Here is a 17,595-nt window from a genome sequence, read left to right on the forward strand (position 1 = left end):
GAGGGGGGTGGAAAGACACTTGAACCCGAAATCCACCTGAAAACAGGGTCATCGCCAACGCTGGGACTTCGCAGGATGACACAGACACACTTTCCCCCCACTCCTCCAGGTAGTTGGGCACTTGGTGCAAGGATCTTTTAAACACAAAGACATTTATGCTTCCTAAGGATGCCTGTTGGGGTTCTCAGAGTTAATTAACAGTGTTATCCCCATTAATGTGTTTCTATTTCAAGAGCGGGGTTGGTGCAGCACCTTTACCCCATCCCTGGAGATGGCCGAGACCTGGATGAAGCTATGAGCAGCGTGATCCAGTGGAAGGTGTCCCTGCCCGTGGTGGGAGGATGAGCTTTAAGGTCCTCTCCGACTCATGGAATTAACTCAGATTGCCCCAAGACAGCACCCAAGAAGGTAAACTCCCCAGTTTGGTGTCCCTTGACCACTTTGGTCCCTCTGTGGTCAGAGAAGTGATGCCCCCCAGCACTGGATTTTGTGCTACAAAGAGGATGGGGATGGAGATCTCCCTCCTGGAAAGAGGGGTTGATCCATGGGGATGGTTGGACTCGATGATCCAGTGGGTCTCTTCCAACCAGGTGATTCTGTGATTCTGTGTGATCCTGTGCTGAGACAGCCAAAGGAATCAAGATTCTGGTGGAAGGTCCTTCCAGTGCCCACCACAGAGCCACAGCTAGGCTGGGGGCTCCTGGAGGTCCCAGGACTCAGCTCAGCTCTGCCTGCTTATCACAGCTTGGCTCTGAAACCTGCTTTGAAAAGCCATTGCCACCTTCTTCTAGCAAAGGCCTGGTGGAGTGTCATTATCACTGGGAAGGGACCTTTCCTACCAGAAGTAGGGAAAATCCTCTGAGCAACCCCATGAAAGTTTGCAGCAGCCAACAGGGACCCTGGATGGATTCCAGATTAGTAAAGAGAAATGTTCTTGCTCCTGGACCACACACCAGCGATGGTCACAGCTGCTCCTTTGGAGAAGAGGAGCCACAAGTGTGGATACTCTTGGCTGAGCATCTTTGAGCTTTTCACCGATCTCCTAAAGGTGGTGGCTGTTGTCTGAGAGGCAGTGACCAGTAACGATGAGAGCTCCCCTTTGCTTCAGTCCTAGGTTGAGCATTCTCCCCCTAATCGCCACCAGCTGTTGATTGAGACACACCAGGATCCACTACTCCACAAATTCACTCCTCTTTCATCTTCATTTGAAGCCTTCACCTCGTGGACTAATGTTTTCGTTCCACTCCTTCACTGAGACCTGGAAGATGGTTTGGTTATCCAAATCTTTGGAGCCTTAGGCCACATTTTTGGTCAAGCAAATTCTCTTGCAGGCTTCAACGTAAAAACTGGGTAGGGAACTCCATTAGAGGGACTTCTTCCAAGAAAGAGTGAGGGAAATCACCATCTGGCCCACAGTCCTCTCTCCTCTCCCTCTGGCAAACGCTTGTGGGCTCATTTATTGCAGAAGGACGAGCTGCACGGTCCCTGCAGCTGATGAAACCCTTGAGCTCCTGCTCTGCAGTGAGGAAGCAGTGATAGATGAGAGCTATTTCCAACACATCACCCACAGTGAAGGTCCATTAAGAATGATTTTCCCTTGTGTTTCTGGTGGATGCACAAGTGCTGATTCTCAGCAACCTTCAGCTTTGTCCCGCTCGGCTTGTGTCCTGCCTTTCCTTGACCTCAAACCCAAGAAGGGCTTGAGTCAGCACCGTTACCCAGTAGCTTAATTAGTGTTGGAGGATCACGGGACATCACAGGATAAGGCCTGAAGCTTGGCAGAAGGTATCTAACCAGCTTTTTGAAAGATATGCTGTTCTTTGGTGCTAAGCTCCACCCAGGTTTGAAAACCCACAGAAGAAATCTTTGTGCCTGGGTGGATGTTGAGGGCTTTGCCAGTGATTCTGTCCTATCATGACTCCTTGGAGAGATGCGTTTTGCATCCTTTCGCTTCCTGAGGGCTGCAGAAGTTTGCTATGGTCCTCGCAGAAAGCTCAGGAGACCCTTGAATTCTGTTTGGCTCAGACCACTGATGGACCTGTATGCTTCAGGGCAGGTTAGGGATCCACCTCCCCTCCTTTTGCTGGTCTGGGGATGGAAGAATGGGGTTGGCCGTGTAAAAACAGGTGAGACAGGAGCTCTAGGTGCTGACCTGGCCAACAGGTGCTTCATGAAAAGTGTGTGGGCACTCAGAATATGAGTCCCCTTCTGCCTACCAGAGGGGATATCTTCAAACCATACCATGACATCACATCCCATTGCAGTGGAGGAGCACTTTAAAAGGGCAGAGGAACCCGCTGAAAGGAGGTGTCCCTTGAGAGGACCTGGTGTTCCTGGTCACCTCTAGGAATTTTGGGTCTTCAGGCCAAACCTGAAGTCCTGTTATTGCCAAAATCTCTGGGAATATGTGATTCAGGAGTTTAAGGAAGGGAATGTAGATTAAGGAAAGGTGTGATGTCAAAGTAGATGAATGAAGCCATTCTAAAACCCAAGTTCTTCCAAGTGATGGGGTATTTAACTAATTTCACTGCATCTCCAAAGGGAATTAGACTATAAAAAGATTGCAGGTTTGGGCAGGGTAGGGTCTATCTATCTGCATCCACAAAGGTGATGGTTGCTCCACGTTTGCAACCCTTGCAATCCCATCCCTTGTGGTGGGGTGGTTGTCCTCTCTCCTTGAAGTCTTCCTGGGCCTGGGAGGAGGGCATGTGTAAAAGAAACAGAAGGCGTGAGCATGTAGTTTTTATCCATTGCAATTCCTTCAGGCTGTCCCCATGGCTTGGACATGTTCTCCATGGTTGGAAATGGAGCATTCAGCACTTCCTGGAGGTTGATGCAATGAGGTGGCTTGGGGATGTTGGGAAAGGGGTGACCCACAGGCCAGGAGGTCATAGAATTGTTAAGGTTAGAAAAGACCTCTAAGATCATCCAGTCCAACCATCAGCTCGATACTATCTACTAAACCACGTCACAAAATGCCATGTCTATGTGTTTTTTTTACACTTTCAGGGATGGAGATTCCACCACTGCCCTGGGCAGCCTCTTCCGGTGCTTCACCACTCTTTCAGTAAAGAAAATTTCTGAATATCTAATCTAAACCTCTCCTGGTGCAACTTGAGGACATTTCCTATCCTCCTTTCCCTTGTTACTTGGGAGGAGAGACCAACACCCACCTCAAAGTCTTTCTTTTACCAAGGGATCCAAAACTGAACACGGTGTTCAAGGTGTGACCTCACCAGAGTCAAATACAGGGACACAATCACTCATGCACTGTAGGACCCTGAGACTGTGTTGGTTAGTGTCAACTCCCATCTGGGCTTTTTGGTGTCTGCAGCTACTGGGGTGACAAGTGCAGTTACCCACCTCCAACGTGGGTCTGTCTTCACACTGTTGGGGTTGAACCTCACCCCACTTGACTAAATTGTGTGGTAGAATCACAGAATCCTAGAATATTTTGGGTTGGATGGGACCTTAAAGATCATCCAGTTCCAACCCCCCTGCCATGGGCAGGGACACCTCCCACTGGATCAGGCTCTCCAAGGTCCCATCCAACCTGGCCTTGAACACCTCCAGGGATGGGGCAGCCACCACTTCCCTGGACAACCTGTTCCAGTGCCTCGCCACCCTCATCATCAAGAAATTCTTCCTTATGTCCAGTCTAAATCTGCCCTTCCCCAGTTTATACCCATTTGCCCCTCATCCTATCACTCCAAGCCTTTGTGAACAGTCCCTCTCCAGCTTTCTTGGAGCCCCTTCAGGTTCTGGGAGGTTGCTATAAGGTCTCTTTGGAGCCTTCTTATCTCCTTCTTATCTTCTTATCTCCTCTTATCTTCTTTATCTCTTCTTATCTGAACAACAGACTAAAAAGCATTAAGTCCCTTCCTGCTTAACAAACTGCTTTTCTGGGCAGGCAGGCTTGAGGCAGATAATCCCTGTGGCTGCAGAGGTGAAAAACAATTAAAACAACCCTAAACTTATGCTATCTTTGAAGGAATGGAGTGTACACATGGGTCCCCCTCAAAAGTCAATCCTGCCACCAGAAAGACCCATGTAAGTATGAGTCTGCAAAAGCTCCCTGAGAGCAGCTGGAGCGTGGAGGTGAATGCGTTTCCCGTCATTCAGCAGGTCATTGCTGGAGCCAGATGGTGAAACCCATTTCCACCTCCCAAACAGATTCTAGGGTGTATATCTACGTTTTATTTACCCATAAATAAAATGGATGGAGTATCTCTGCTACGAGGACAGGCTGAGGAAGTTGGGGATTTTTCAGCCTGGAGAAGAGAAGGCTCTGGGGAGACCTTAGAGCAGCTTCCAGTACCTGAAGGGGCTCCAAGAAAGCTGAGGAGGGACTTTTTCTAAGGGTCTGGAGTGACAGGATGAGCAGGAATGGCTTTAAATTGGAAGGACGAAGATATAGGTTAGACATTAGGAAGAAATTCTTCACAATGAGGGTGATGAGGCACTGGCCCAGGTTGCCCAGGGAAGTTGCGGCTGCCCCATCCCTGGAGGTGTTCAAGGCCAGGTTGGACGGGGCTTGGAGCAGCCTGGTCTGGTGGGAGGTGTCCCTGCCTATGGTAGGGGAGCTGGAACTGGATAATCTTTAAGGTCCCTTCCAACCCAACCCATTCTATGATTCTTTGATTCTATGATTCTTTGATTCTATGATTCTTTGATTCTATGGTTCTACAAAAGGCTTTGCTGTTGGGCAGGGTCAGTGCAGGACAATGTCCTTACTGGAGGCAAATCCATGTGCCAGACACGGAGTCTTCCTGGTGATATTATTAGGGGAAGACAGGAAAGAGAAGGCAGTGCCTAAGAAAGAAAGATGAAAGAAGACGGACTGTCTGGTTCACCCCTATCAGTCTGCTTTAAAAGCAAACCAGCCTGCTTTGCTATCACTGCCTCGCTACCGTGCTTTGCAGATCCCTGCTTTCGTCTTTGCCGTCGCAAGGGATTGGAGAGGAGATTTGGCTGCAAACCTGAAAATATCATGGCCTGGAGATAACCCAGCTGGCCCTGGGGAAGGAGGGAGCTGCCCTATGAACAGCCTGGAGCACCCATGGGAACTGGATGGTGGTAGAAGGGACTCAAACTCCTCAAAGTTTCTCCAAAAATTACCAAACTGATGAAGAATGCAGGCTTTGCTATGAGCATCCTCACACGACGGCCTCATGCGTCTGTCTCTTCAGGAGCAGGACCCCTTCCCACCTCTCTGCAGCCGCTCCCGCTCTCGCCGAGCTCAATTTCCTTCTGTGAATCATCATTTAGAGCCCAAAGGTGGGCAGCTGAGGGGGATCTTATTAAAGTTTCATCACTACAACCGTTCCACTACTGGGAAAAGTAAGATGCAGTGACTTGTGGTCATAGCACGCCAGAAACATTAGAAGCAAAAAGCGTGTTCCAAATACCAGCACAGAAATTTTCCCTGGCCCAGGGAGGCAAAACAATGTGATGTGAGGGCTTGTTTACAGCTTCCAGAACCAGAAATGCGGAGGGGAGTCGGACACAGATGCTCTGCAGATCCTTAGAGGGGCAGAAGGGAGTTTTCTGCTTTGCTTTGTCCCTTCTTTAATAATTTCTAAGACTTGATTTGCATTTTCAAGGCTGTGGAGGAAGGAGGAACTCACCTGTCCCCATCTCTCTATAACCCTACAGCGAACGACCCTTCATTACCCATCAGGCTGATTTTTGATGGGTTTCTCTTCCCCACAATCCAATTTTGGGAGGGATTTTCACTCATTCCAACAGCTCAGCAGCAGCAGGTCCCTGTGTGTCTCTCCAATGTGACTGTAGAGTTGATCCTGAGGATTTGGAAAGGCCTGAACTTTGAGCTAAGTCCTGAGCAGAGGGAGGAAAGGAGCTGTGTGATAGAATTCGTTAATTTTATTAGTGTTGATGCATTTTTCTGCCTTTACTGCCCTTTTTTTCACCTTAGAATCATAGAATCACTAAGTCGGAAAACACCTTTGAGATCACCAAGTCCAACTATACCTGTCCACCACTAAACCAGATCTCTGAGCACTTCATCTACCCATCTTCTAAACCCCTCCAGGGATGGGGACTCCACCATCTCCCTGGGCAGCCTCTGCTGGGCCTGAGAACACTTTTGGTGAAGAAATTCTTCATAATGTCCAATCTGAACCTCCCCTGGTGCAACCTGAGTCCATTTCATCTCATGGAATCATAGAATCACTAGGTTGGGTAGGACCCACAGGATCATCGAGTGCAACCATCTCATGCTATCATCTGTCACCTGGGAGAAGAGACCAACATCCACCTTGCTACAACCTCCTTTTAGGTAGTGGGTAGACAGTGATAAGGTCTCACCTCAGCCTCCTTTTCTCTAGGCTAAACAATCCCAGTTCTCTCGGCTGCTCCTTGTCAGACTTGTTCTCCAGCCCCTTCACTAGCTTTGTTGCTTTTCTCTGGACGTGCTCCAGGACCACTTTCTTGTAATGAGGGATCCAAATGGGATGAGGGTTGGAAGGAGCCCCAAAGACCATCCGGATTCAACCCCCACCCCCCGCCATGGGCAGGGACACCTCCCACTGGATCAGGTTGCTCAAAGCCCCATCCAACCTACCTGGTCTTGAACACCTCCGGGGATGGAGCATCTACGATTTCTCTCGGCCACCCTCTTGGGCCCCAAGTCTCTTGGTGCTGCTAAAGGATCACAGGGGATTTGCAACCCTGGTCGTAATCAAAGCAATTGGCTGCCTGTAACGAGCAGTAACACACCCCACCTTCAGTGTTGCTTGTTCCTGGCAATTAATTATCTCTGCTCTGAGCTTTTGATGCAACTGTAATATCAGAAAGCCTCTTTGGGATAAAATTGGCTGGGGCTATTTTGCAGATTTCTACGTGTGCTTCTCCGAGAATCGCTTGGGCCAAACCCAAAGACCACTTTCAGCATTCAGGTAAGAAATAGTTTGGTTCTTGATGCTTTCCCTCCAAACGAAGTAAAGGAAAAAGCGATGGGGAAGAAAAAATAATATTAAATCCTCCAGATTGTACCCAAAGTGTTTGCTGCAATGTTTTTATCTCCTATTTCTCTCCTTTCCTTCTCCAAAGAGATGTTTGCACCTACCTGTACACACAGTATGTGCCTGCATCTACGTGGGCATCACATCTCCAGCTGGAAAGAAACATCTAAAATCAAGGAATAACGTAAAAGGAGGCAGCAAGAGCCTGGATCTGTGCAAAGGGGCAGTGCTGGCCCCTGGGCATTTATCCAGCAGTGGGTCTACACATAAAACCTATTTATACCCTGTGGAATGAAGTATAAAGAGTTGGTTCTCAGTTTTCCTGCCTCTGTATGCAGGGATGGTGCCCACTGGTGAGGTTGCAGCAGCTGGAGAAGCAGCTGGGAGAGATGCTGCTCAAGAAATGCGATGGTTGCTTCTCTACAGGTGGGTTATGTTGCTCTTCTAGCATTTCTTTGCCACTGGGACCATGGCCATGGGTTGGCCCCTTGGCTTCACAGTCCACGGCGAGGTGCTTGAGGTGGTTTCAGGGGGAGGGTGGGACACATCTAGGGGACACAGGACCCGCTGATGGGGCTCAGGGTGTTGGCATAAGGGATGGCCAAGGCAGGGGATGGGTAAGGAGACATCCAAAGGAAGCCTGAGGGATCAAATGGGATTTACCAAGGCAGTTTGGAGTGCAAAATAGGGCAGGAGAGAAGGCCCAAGGTAGGTCCTGCAGGAGCATCACCTCCTGAACGGGGAAGAGTTTCTCCTTGATTTTTCTCCTAATGCATATGGCAATCATGTCAGGTGCAAATCCATCCCCATTTTTGCTCCTGCTTCTCCCAGCAGAGTTACTGGGAAGTATTCAAGACCTGGATGGATGAGACTATGAGCAGCCTGATCCAGTGGAAGGTGTCCATGGCCATGGCAGGGGTGGTTGGAACTGGATGGGCTTTGGGGTCCTTTCCAACCCAAACCATTTTATGATTCTACCTTTCCGGCACAGAAGGTTTTTTTCAGGCTTTTTCAACATTTTCCTTCCTTCTCAAGGAATTTGAGGTTGTTGGGTTGCAATTCCACCCTTGCCTTGGGCAGGGGATGGTGTTCATAGAATCATAGAATAACCAGGTTGGAAGAGACCCACTGGATCATGGAGTCCAACCAATCCTATCAAACACTAAACCATGTCTCTCAGTAGCCTCCCACCCAGTGAAGCCATATATACCAGTACAGTGATGCTGTTGCTCCAAAAACTGATAGATATCACCCAAAAGAGTTGCGTACGACATGGAAACCTCCACTGCCTCCCACAGAGCCTGAGCACGGAGGATGTGATGGAGGCTTTAGCAAGATAAACTTTCTCAGGTCCAGCCCTGCATCAACTCACGGCTACTTGCCTCCGCGGCATCTCCAGAGCCTGAATTACTCCTGCTCTAAACCATACTGTGTGATTAATTAAACCTAGCCGAGCGCAATTCAGAAGGGTGACATACGATGAACTTTTGTGTTGTTTTTTGACTCCAGTAGGAGGGAAGATGGGGGCTTGTGTCAGCTCCCTCCCAAACATCCTGTCCGCTCCAATCTGCTGCGGGTGCTGGATGATGCTCAGCTGTCAGCGCTGGCGGGCATGTCAGCGACTGCATCATTATCAAATTACAAAATTACGCCGTGCCCAGCCTCCTCATCTCTCGCTATCCATTTTCTTTTGTCAAGGTTGCTAAGGAACTGCCTGTGGACATTGGATGCCGCGATGAGGTGAGTTTCTCCTCTCTGCAGCTCCCTGTATGACTTTGCTGGCTGGATGCTCCAGGACCCCCTTCTGGAAAGGGGCTGAGCGCGCTCAAGCTATAGGTGCATGTGTATTCGTAGATAGAGACTCATGGAATGGTGTGAGTTGGAAGGGACCTTAAAGATCATCCAGTTCCAGCCCCCTGCCACGGGCAGGGCCACCTCCCAGTGGATCAGGCTGCTCAAAGCCTCATCCAACCTGGCCTTGAACACCTCCAGGGATGAGGTAGCCATGAGTTCTCTGGCCAACCTGTGCAAGGCCCTCACCGCTCTCACAGAAAAACCTTTCTTCCTAAAATCTCATTTCCATCTCCTGTCTTTCAGCTTAAAACAATTCCCCTTGTCCTATCCCTGCACTCCCTGATCAAGAGCCCCAACTTTCTCAGCCTGTCCTTGCATGGGAGGTGCTCCAGCCCTTAGATCAACTTCATAATCTAATCTGGACTCAGTCCAACAGATCCATGTCCTTCCTGTGCCGAAGACGCATGGGCTCAGCTCTGGAGCTATAGGAACCGTATGAAATGAATGATGGGGTCACTCATGCTCCGAAATTTCCCTCCACTTTCTAAACTCCACGAGGATTTGTGAAGCTGGTTTTATGTGCTTGAAAGCTCCAGGTTTCTACTTGTGTGAGGCTGACTGCTCAGAGCAACGTCGTTTGCTTTCTAAGGCCTTTCTCCAGTGCGTGTTCAGGAATCTTCTGGCTTTGCCCTGTTTGGACCAGTCCCAACTCCCTGCGCCTGGAAAGCAGTCGGCTCGCCAGGAAATTGTTCAGCCCTTAAAGTCTCCCCCAACCTTGCAATCAAATAATTTCAAGAAACTCAATTAGACTGACATGACATTTCCAAGGAAACACTGAGGATGCATTCCGGTAATATTTTTGGCCCTGCCAAAAGAGTTCAAATGGCAAATCAATAGTAAACATTTAAGGCTAAATGTATTAAAAAAAAAAAATCAAGTTATCAATTTCCCATTACGCCTAAGCTCCCAGCGCACTGATGGGAAATTCAAGCTGCGTTTAATACACCTAGCAGAGGACTGAACAGCTTGATCTTATTGCCCACAATATTGGTTTTCACGTCTCAAGTCTTGCAGCTGCTTTGCGAATCGGAATTAAGTCGCTCCGCTCCCCGGTGAGCTGCTGCCTTGGCCTGTGCCGTGAACGTGGTTTATGGTGAAGGGTCTTGAGCCAAATCACCCTCCCAGAGAGACTTTGCCCTTCTCCTTTGGCTGCACCTGGAGCGTGAAACCAGGTGGCCAGTTTTGTCCCCCAGACACAGTTACAGGCTGGGTGGAGAATGGGTTGAGAGCAGCTCTGAAGAGAAGGACTCAGGGTGCTGGTGAGTAAGAACCTCAACGTGAGCCAGAAATGTGTGCTCGCAGCCTAGCCAACTGTATCATAGAATCACAGAATCACCAGGTTGGAAGAGACCCACGGGATCATCGAGTCCAACCATTCCCATCAATCACTAACCCATGTCCCTCAGCACCTCGGCCACCCGTCCCTTAAACCCCTCCAGGGAAGGGGACTCAACCCCCTCCCTGGGCAGCCTCGGACAGGGACCAATCACCCTTTCCCTGAAAAATTTTTTCCTAATGTTCAGCCTGACCCTCCCCTGGTGGAGCTTGAGGCCATTCCCTCTCGTCCTGTCCCCTGTCCCTTGGGAGAAGAGCCCAGCTCCCTCCTCTCCACAACCTCCTCTCAGGGAGTTGGAGAGAGCAATGAGGTCTCCCCTCAGCCTCCTCTTCTCCAGGCTAAAGGTGGTGAAGGTGGCCGTGAAGTCTGCTGTCTTTTTGTGGGATCTTGGTCAACTTTTACCTCTTCTTTTGGTGTGTTTACCACCAGAGATTTTTGATTTTCACTTTGCTCTCTTCTTTCTCTGCCTGCAGTGTAAGATGTGACCTCTCAGTGAAGAAAGGAAGGCTGATCCGGTTGGTCTTTTCCAACCTGGTGATTCTATGATTCTATGATTTTAGGAATGAAGGTTTTTACTGCTGGTTGCAGATGCTTTGCTCTCCTGGATGGTCTCAACTCTCCTGGGCTGATGCAGGAGCTGTAGCTCAAGTCCTACCACATCTCCTGGGCTGCTGAGGGCCAGAGGCTGCAACATCTGCACAGCCAGGCAGCCTGTGAGCTCCTCACAGCACGGCTGGGGCTCTGCAGACTTCGGCATCAAGGAATCATACAATCATTAAGGTTGGAAATGACCTGTAAGATCATCCAGTCCAACTCAACACCACCGTGCCTACTAAACCATGTCCTGAAATACCACATCTGCCTGTTTTTTTGAACACCTCCAGGGACGGAGACTCCACCACTGCCCTTGGCAGCCTCTTCCAATGCTTCACCACTCTTTCAGTAAAGAAATTTTTTGGAATATCCCACCTGAACCTCCCCTGGTGCAACTTGAGGCCATTTCTTCTTGTCCTATCACTTGTTACTTGGGAGAAGACCGCCTCTGGCTCTTGTTCAGCCGCTGTTGATGAGCATCTCCCCCCATCCTCACAGCATGTCCCTCATTGTTGTGATACCAGGCAAAAGTGAAAATGTGGGGTCTTTCTCAAAAAAACCCAAACCAAACCAACAATTTTATTGATGCTGCGGCCTCACCTGGAAATGAAGAAATGATTTCTTTTGGTGACGCTGCACCCGCTGTTTTACTCAGCTGGGAACATTTTGTTTCTTTTCCAAGGGAATATTTTTCTTGCCATAATACGATACCTGATTTTTTTTTTTCCTGCTGAAGTACATTTTGATACAGATCATCATTTCAGGAGGAGAAGCTGGAAATGTCAGGCTGGAAATGGCACTTGTCTCACTGGCAAAATGTTGTGCAGACCCTTCCTTCGTGTCTGGGACATTGTGGACAAGAGGAATCACAGAATCATAGAATGATTTGGATTGGAAGGGACCTCAAAGACCATCCAGTTCCAACCCCCCTGCCATGGGCAGGGACACCTCCAACCCAATGCAATGTCTATTCTTTAATGAAAACATTGTCTACATGGGGCAGAAGAATGACCATTCACACACTTTTGGGCATGTCTTTATTGAAGTATTTGATAGGAATGGTTGGACTCGATGATCTGATGGGCCTTTTCCAACCTGGTGATTCTATGATTCTGTGGTTCTATAAAGTCTTGGGCATGACTATTGGAGACTTCTTATGGACAGAGGAACTGAGATTTGCACCCATCGATGCTCACATTGCCGGGGCACTACAGGGCTCCCCAAATAAAGGACGATGAGCTCAATGTGGCAACCACAAAATGCTGGGGAGAGCTCTGCCGAGCTTGTAGCGTGGGCAGCAACGTCATGGTCATCCAACCCATATGACACCTGAGAGGTGTCATTGTTAGAGACTGCATTTTCCGCCAAGAAAGTGGTGGAGTCCCCATCCCTGGAGGTGTCTAAAAGATGGGGAGATGAGGTGCTCAGGAAGCTGGTTTGGTAGTGGACAGATATGGTTGGACTTGATCTCAAAGGTCTTTTCCAACCAAATGATTGTATAATGATTTCCTTGTTCATGGGGAAGGCAGAGCCTTTTGCTTCTGCAGGTTAAAAAGGTGGGAGGACTGTTGTGCCGTTAGAATCATAGAATCATCAGATTGGAAGAGACCCACCGGATCATTGAGTCCAACCATGCCCATCAATCACTAACCCATGTCCCTCAGCGCCTCATCCACCCGTCCCTTAAACCCCTCCAGGGAAGGGGACTCAACCCCCTCCCTGGGCAGCCTCGGACAGGGACCAATCACCCTTTCTGTGAAAATTTTTTTCCTAATATCCAGCCTGAACCTCCCCTGGCAGAGCTTGAGGCCATTCCCTCTCATACTGTCCCCTGTCCCTCGGGAGAAGAGCCCAGCTCCCTCCTCTCCACAACCTTCTCTCAGGGAGCTGTAGAGAGTGATGAGGTCTCCCCTCAGCCTCCTCTTCTCCGGGCTGAACACCCCCAGGGCCCTCAGGCTTGATCTCCAGCCCCTTCCCCAGCTTCGTTGCTCTGCTCTGGACTCGCTCCAGAGCCTCAACATCCTTCTTGTGGTGAGGGGCCCAGACCTGACCCCAGGATTCGAGGAGCGGTCTCCCCAGGGCCGAGGCCAGAGGGAGAAGAACCTCCCTGGCCCTGCTGGCCATGCCGGGTCTGATCCAAGCCAAGATGCCATTGGCCTTCTTGGCCACCTGGGCCACTGCTGGCTCGTGTTCAGTCGCTGTCAACCAACACCCCCAGGTCTTTCTCCTCCAGGCAGCTTTGTGCTGCTGTGATCCTTCCCAGGGGCTGACATGCTGTTCCATGATGTGCACTTGGAGGCTATGTTATTGGATAGGACCCCTCTCAGCAGGGTCCACGTGGCAACCAAACCCCAGAGGCTTAGCCTCCCACTTCTTGGATTTCCTCACCTGCCTGGGTGGCAGCTCCAAATTACTTAGAGACCAGGGGGTGGCATATTGCATGGAGAAGCCTTGTTTTGAACCCCATTTTCTTTTTAGTGTACAGTTTGAGGTGGCTTCTCTTCACTTAACCTGGGAATGGTCAAATGAAAGACAGGCTGAGACTTGCTAAAAGCTGTGGGGAGTTCAGGGATGAGGGGACAGGACAAGGGGGAATGGCCTCAAGCTCCACCAGGGGAAGTTTAAGCTGAACATAAGGAAAAAAATTTTCACAGAAAGGGTCATTGATCCCTGGCAGAGGCTGCCCAGGGAGGGGGTTGAGTCACCTTCCATGGAGGTGTTTGAAGGACGGGTGGACGAGGTGCTGAGGGACATGGGTTAGTGTTTGATAGGAATGGTTGGACTCGATGATCTGGTGGGTCTTTTCCAACATGGTGATTCTATGATTCTATGAAAGGCCTTGAGATGAGGCTCAATCTGCCCACCCCATCTGACATGGGACAATGGAAATCATAGAATCACAAAATCATAGAATCACTAGGTTGGAAAAGACCTATGAGATCTTCAAGCCCAACTGTATCTGTCCACCACTAAACTGTATCCCTAAGCACTTAATCTATCTGTCTTTTAAATATGCTGCCCCCAGGGCAGCCTCTTCCAGGGCCTGATAGTCCTTTTGGTAAAGAACTTTTTCCTGATGTCCAATCTGAACCTGCCCTGGTGCAACTTGAGGCCATTCGCTCTCATCCCATCGCCTGTCACTCGGGAGAAGAGACCAGCAACCACCTCACTACAACCTCCTTTCAGATAGTTGAGGACAGTGATAAGGTCTCCCGTCAGCCTCCTTTTCTCCAGGCTAAACGACCCCAGGTCCCTGAGCTGCTTCTCATAAGACTTGTTCTCCAGCCCCTTCACCAGCTTCATTGCTCTTCTCTGGACACACTCCAGCCCCTCAATGTCTTTCTTGTAATGAGGAGCCCAAATTTCCAACTTTCTCTCTGCTTTTCTCAAAGGGTTACTGCTTCCAGGAGAATTATGAACCAGAATTCTACACAAGAGCATTAGCAGACTTTTATTTTACTTAAATAAATTCAGGGTGTGTTGTTGCCTGGTTTTGCACTATAGTCCTATGGGGCAAGTGGCACAGGCATGAGCCCTTGGACATCTCCACTTTTCTGAGCCATGAGATGTTTCCCCCTCCACTTATCACTTTATTTCCTGCTCATAATTACAGTTTTCCAGCATCCTTTTTTTCAAACATCCTTTGCCTCTTCACGGTAAATGGTTTATCTTGCTTGTCCATCTCCGAGATGTCCTGGAAACGCTTCTTGCCACTCTGTTTCTCTTTGATTTAGACACGGCAATCACTGATCACCTCCCTCTGCCTGGTTTTGAAAAGCAAGGAAAGAGAAAACAAATAGGATGTTGGAGGTTGGCTGCAGCCTGGACTTCTTCTTGGACCTCCCATGCTCACAGTGGCTTGGGAGGCCCTGGACACCATGGGATTTTCTACACCGGGTCATGTCACGGCACATCAAACATCCAGAAAGCACATTTCCTAATCCAGGCCAGCTCCAGTCACCATTTAGGATCAGCCAGGAGAAATGGGAATGTAGAGGACACATGGCCCTGGCTTGGTTTTGGATGACTCCCACTCCTCAGTGGTTGCTTCTCCCCACAAAGGGAGTTCTGGAGGTATCTACAGCTGCTTTGTGAAGCGTTAAATCCCTTAATGCTTATGCCTTGGGGTAAAACATTGGCTGGGAAGAGGTTCACTTACTTATTATCCACTGCTGGGGCTGGATTCACAGCGCTGAGAGTAGCTTCCGTTCACGTGAAGAAGCAGGACACCAAACATGGGCACTGACCAACCTAAATGGACCGACTGGTCTGCTTTGACTCCCCTCATGGTGCTAAATCCCCATTCCTCACGAGGCAATGCATATTCCTTTTCCTCAGAGAGCACTTCAGCCCTCCAGGATGGCATTGCTTGTCCTGATGTGGACTTAGATCAATGAATATTTGCACGGCCTTTTTTTTTCTCGCAGGACAAGAAGTGTGGGCTGTGCAAAGTCCATTGTGTATCGGAAAGATTCAGATGGACGATAACAGCCTGTGCAATGGTCTTGATTTCATGCATAATAGGTGCCAGTCCAAAGTTCAGACCACCTGAAAACTCTGAAATGAACCTGGAATTAAGTATCTCAGGCTTTGATTTCTTTCTGTTTTTAAAAATCCCTTCAAAAAAAAGAGATGAACCTCACTGGAGGGTTTTAAAATGTATTGTAGGAGAACCAAAGCATTTCTCGTGGTGCCCAGAGGGGTCGTCTCCACAAGGAGAGAGGAGCATCTCTCTAAGAAGGCTGATTTCAGCCACACCTCATGCACTTCTTGGCAGCAGAACTATTTGTGTTACTGTCAGGGCTGGCAGGAGCCCATTTCTCCTGTGGTGAGCTACCACACACCTGGAGATGAGGAAAAGCCATGCAGACTGCCCCTGTGAACCCTAGATCTGCCAATGGGAGCCCAGCTGGGCTTCCATGAAGAAGTTTTTTCCCATGGAAGCCCTGGATGAGGTATGAAGGGGCATTTAGGACTGCTCACAAGCTGGTCTAGATTAGGGAAGCTCCACCAGCTTCAGGATCTGCTCGGAGTCGTCAGTGGCTGGAGATGCCAGAGGGGTCCTTGGATGGAGCAGTTCAGGGTTCAGAGGGCACCAGCCAGGAAATTTCTGCAAACCTTCACCCTCAGAATGCACAAGGTGACTGAGCTCAAGGCATGCAAACTGTCAGGACCCAGTGCTGCTGCCCAGATGGACCCTCTTCATCTCCCATAGTTCCACTCACATCCCATCAATGCATGTGGCCCAGGGAAGGAGATATCTATGAGCTCCTAGGAGGACTGGAGGAGATAAGGGGCAAAGTGAGCTGGAAGTGGGAGGGGAACAAGATCTTGCAAATTGGAGAAACCCCTCCAAATTCTCTATTGGTCCTGGTGGGACACCATAAGGCAATGGATGTGGGAAGAGCATGGATGAGTTTTCCTGCTTTAACTTAGAATAGAATCATAGAATCACCAGGTTGGAAGAGACCCACCGGATCATCGAGTCCAGCCATTCCTATCAATCACTAACCCATGTCCCTCAGCACCTCGGCCACCCATCCTTTAAATCCCCCTCCAGGGAAGGTGACTCAACCCCCTCCCTGGGCAGCCTCTGCCAGTGCCCAATGACCCTTTCTGTGAAAAATTTTTTCCTAATGTCCAGCCTAAATCTCCCCTGGTGGAGCTTGAGGCCATTCCCTCTTGTCCTGTCCCCTGTCCCTTAGGAGAAGAGCCCAGCTCCCTCCTCTCCACAACCTCCTTTCAGGTAGTTGTAGAGAGCAATGAGGTTTCCCCTCAGCCTCCTCTTCTCCAGGCTAAACACCCCCAGCTCTCTCAGCCGTTCCTCACAAGGCCTGTTCTCCAGCCCCCTCACCAGCTTCGTTGCTCTTCTCTGGACTCGCTCCAGAGCCTCGACATCCTTCTTGTGGTGAGGGGCCCAGAACTGAACACAGGATTTGAGGAGTGGTCTCACTAGGGCAGAGTCCAGAGGGAGAATAACCTCCCTGGACCTGCTGGTCACGCCGTTTCTGATCCAAGCCAAGATGCCCTTGGCCTTCTTGGCCACCTGGGCCACTGCTGGCTCGTGTTCAGTCGCTGTCAACCAACACCCCCAGGTCTTTCTCCTCCAGGCAGCTTCACTCCTGATTGGAGGAAGAGGAGGGTTGGAGGGCTGAGGGGCTGTCTTACCTGCTGAGGTTTTGCACCGCTGCTCACATTTCCACTTGGTTTCGAAGCGGTTGCTGTTCCCTCGGCATCCTCCGAAGATGAAGGGCCGGCAAGCTTTTGCCTCTGCGTGGTAGTACCAGAGCACGGCGTAGTGCTGGCAGGAGCCCTCGTCCATCGGCTGCAGGCAGGAGGCTGCAGGGGAACAACCCCCACAAACTCTCATGCGTTGGACCAATGTGGGAAAAGGCCAGATTTTTCCACCCCCGTACGTCCCCAGGCAAACGTGTGGGGATGGTGCAGGATCTCCAGCTGCCCCACAGCCAACCCCTTGCCCCAAACAGTAGAGTTGGCAGAGCAACGGGGGCAGCAAGGATCAAGGTGGTAGATTTCCATAGTGGGATGAGCAGAAGGCTCTTTGTTGCCCCGTGGCATGACCTACCCCTGTGGTGCCCATCATCATGGTGGCCTCTGACCTTTGCAAGGAAGCAATTAATCTCTGGGTCTTGGGGGAGGTCTTTGCAAGGGTGGTTTTGTTCATTTGTGCATTTGGCCACACTGGGTTGGGTGAAAGCATCCTTTGATTTGTTCACCACCAGCTTGATGCCCTGGGGCAAAAGCAGCTGCTTGAAGCCAAGTCCAAACCCAAGTTTTGAGCCTCTGGCACATGTAACTCTTTCAGTG

The 17,595-nt window shown here is 49.9% G+C and overlaps 1 protein-coding gene across 1 annotated transcript in view; it reads right to left on the minus strand.

Moving 5' to 3' along the window:
• Positions 1–14,348: 14,348 nt before the first annotated feature.
• The window catches only part of LOC138716877 (collagen alpha-1(VII) chain-like), a 137,407-nt gene continuing 134,160 nt past the window's right edge, over positions 14,349–17,595 (minus strand). Inside the window, exons 82-83 of the mRNA XM_069850049.1 lie at positions 16,936–17,106; positions 14,349–14,531 (exon numbers count right to left, since the gene is read on the minus strand). Coding sequence (XP_069706150.1) covers positions 14,518–14,531; positions 16,936–17,106 — 185 coding nt within the window. The 3' untranslated portion in view covers positions 14,349–14,517. The remainder of the gene's footprint in view (positions 14,532–16,935; positions 17,107–17,595) is intronic.

The sequence above is a fragment of the Phaenicophaeus curvirostris genome, chromosome 1, assembly GCF_032191515.1.
Source record: "Phaenicophaeus curvirostris isolate KB17595 chromosome 1, BPBGC_Pcur_1.0, whole genome shotgun sequence".
Lineage (NCBI taxonomy): Eukaryota > Metazoa > Chordata > Aves > Cuculiformes > Cuculidae > Phaenicophaeus > Phaenicophaeus curvirostris.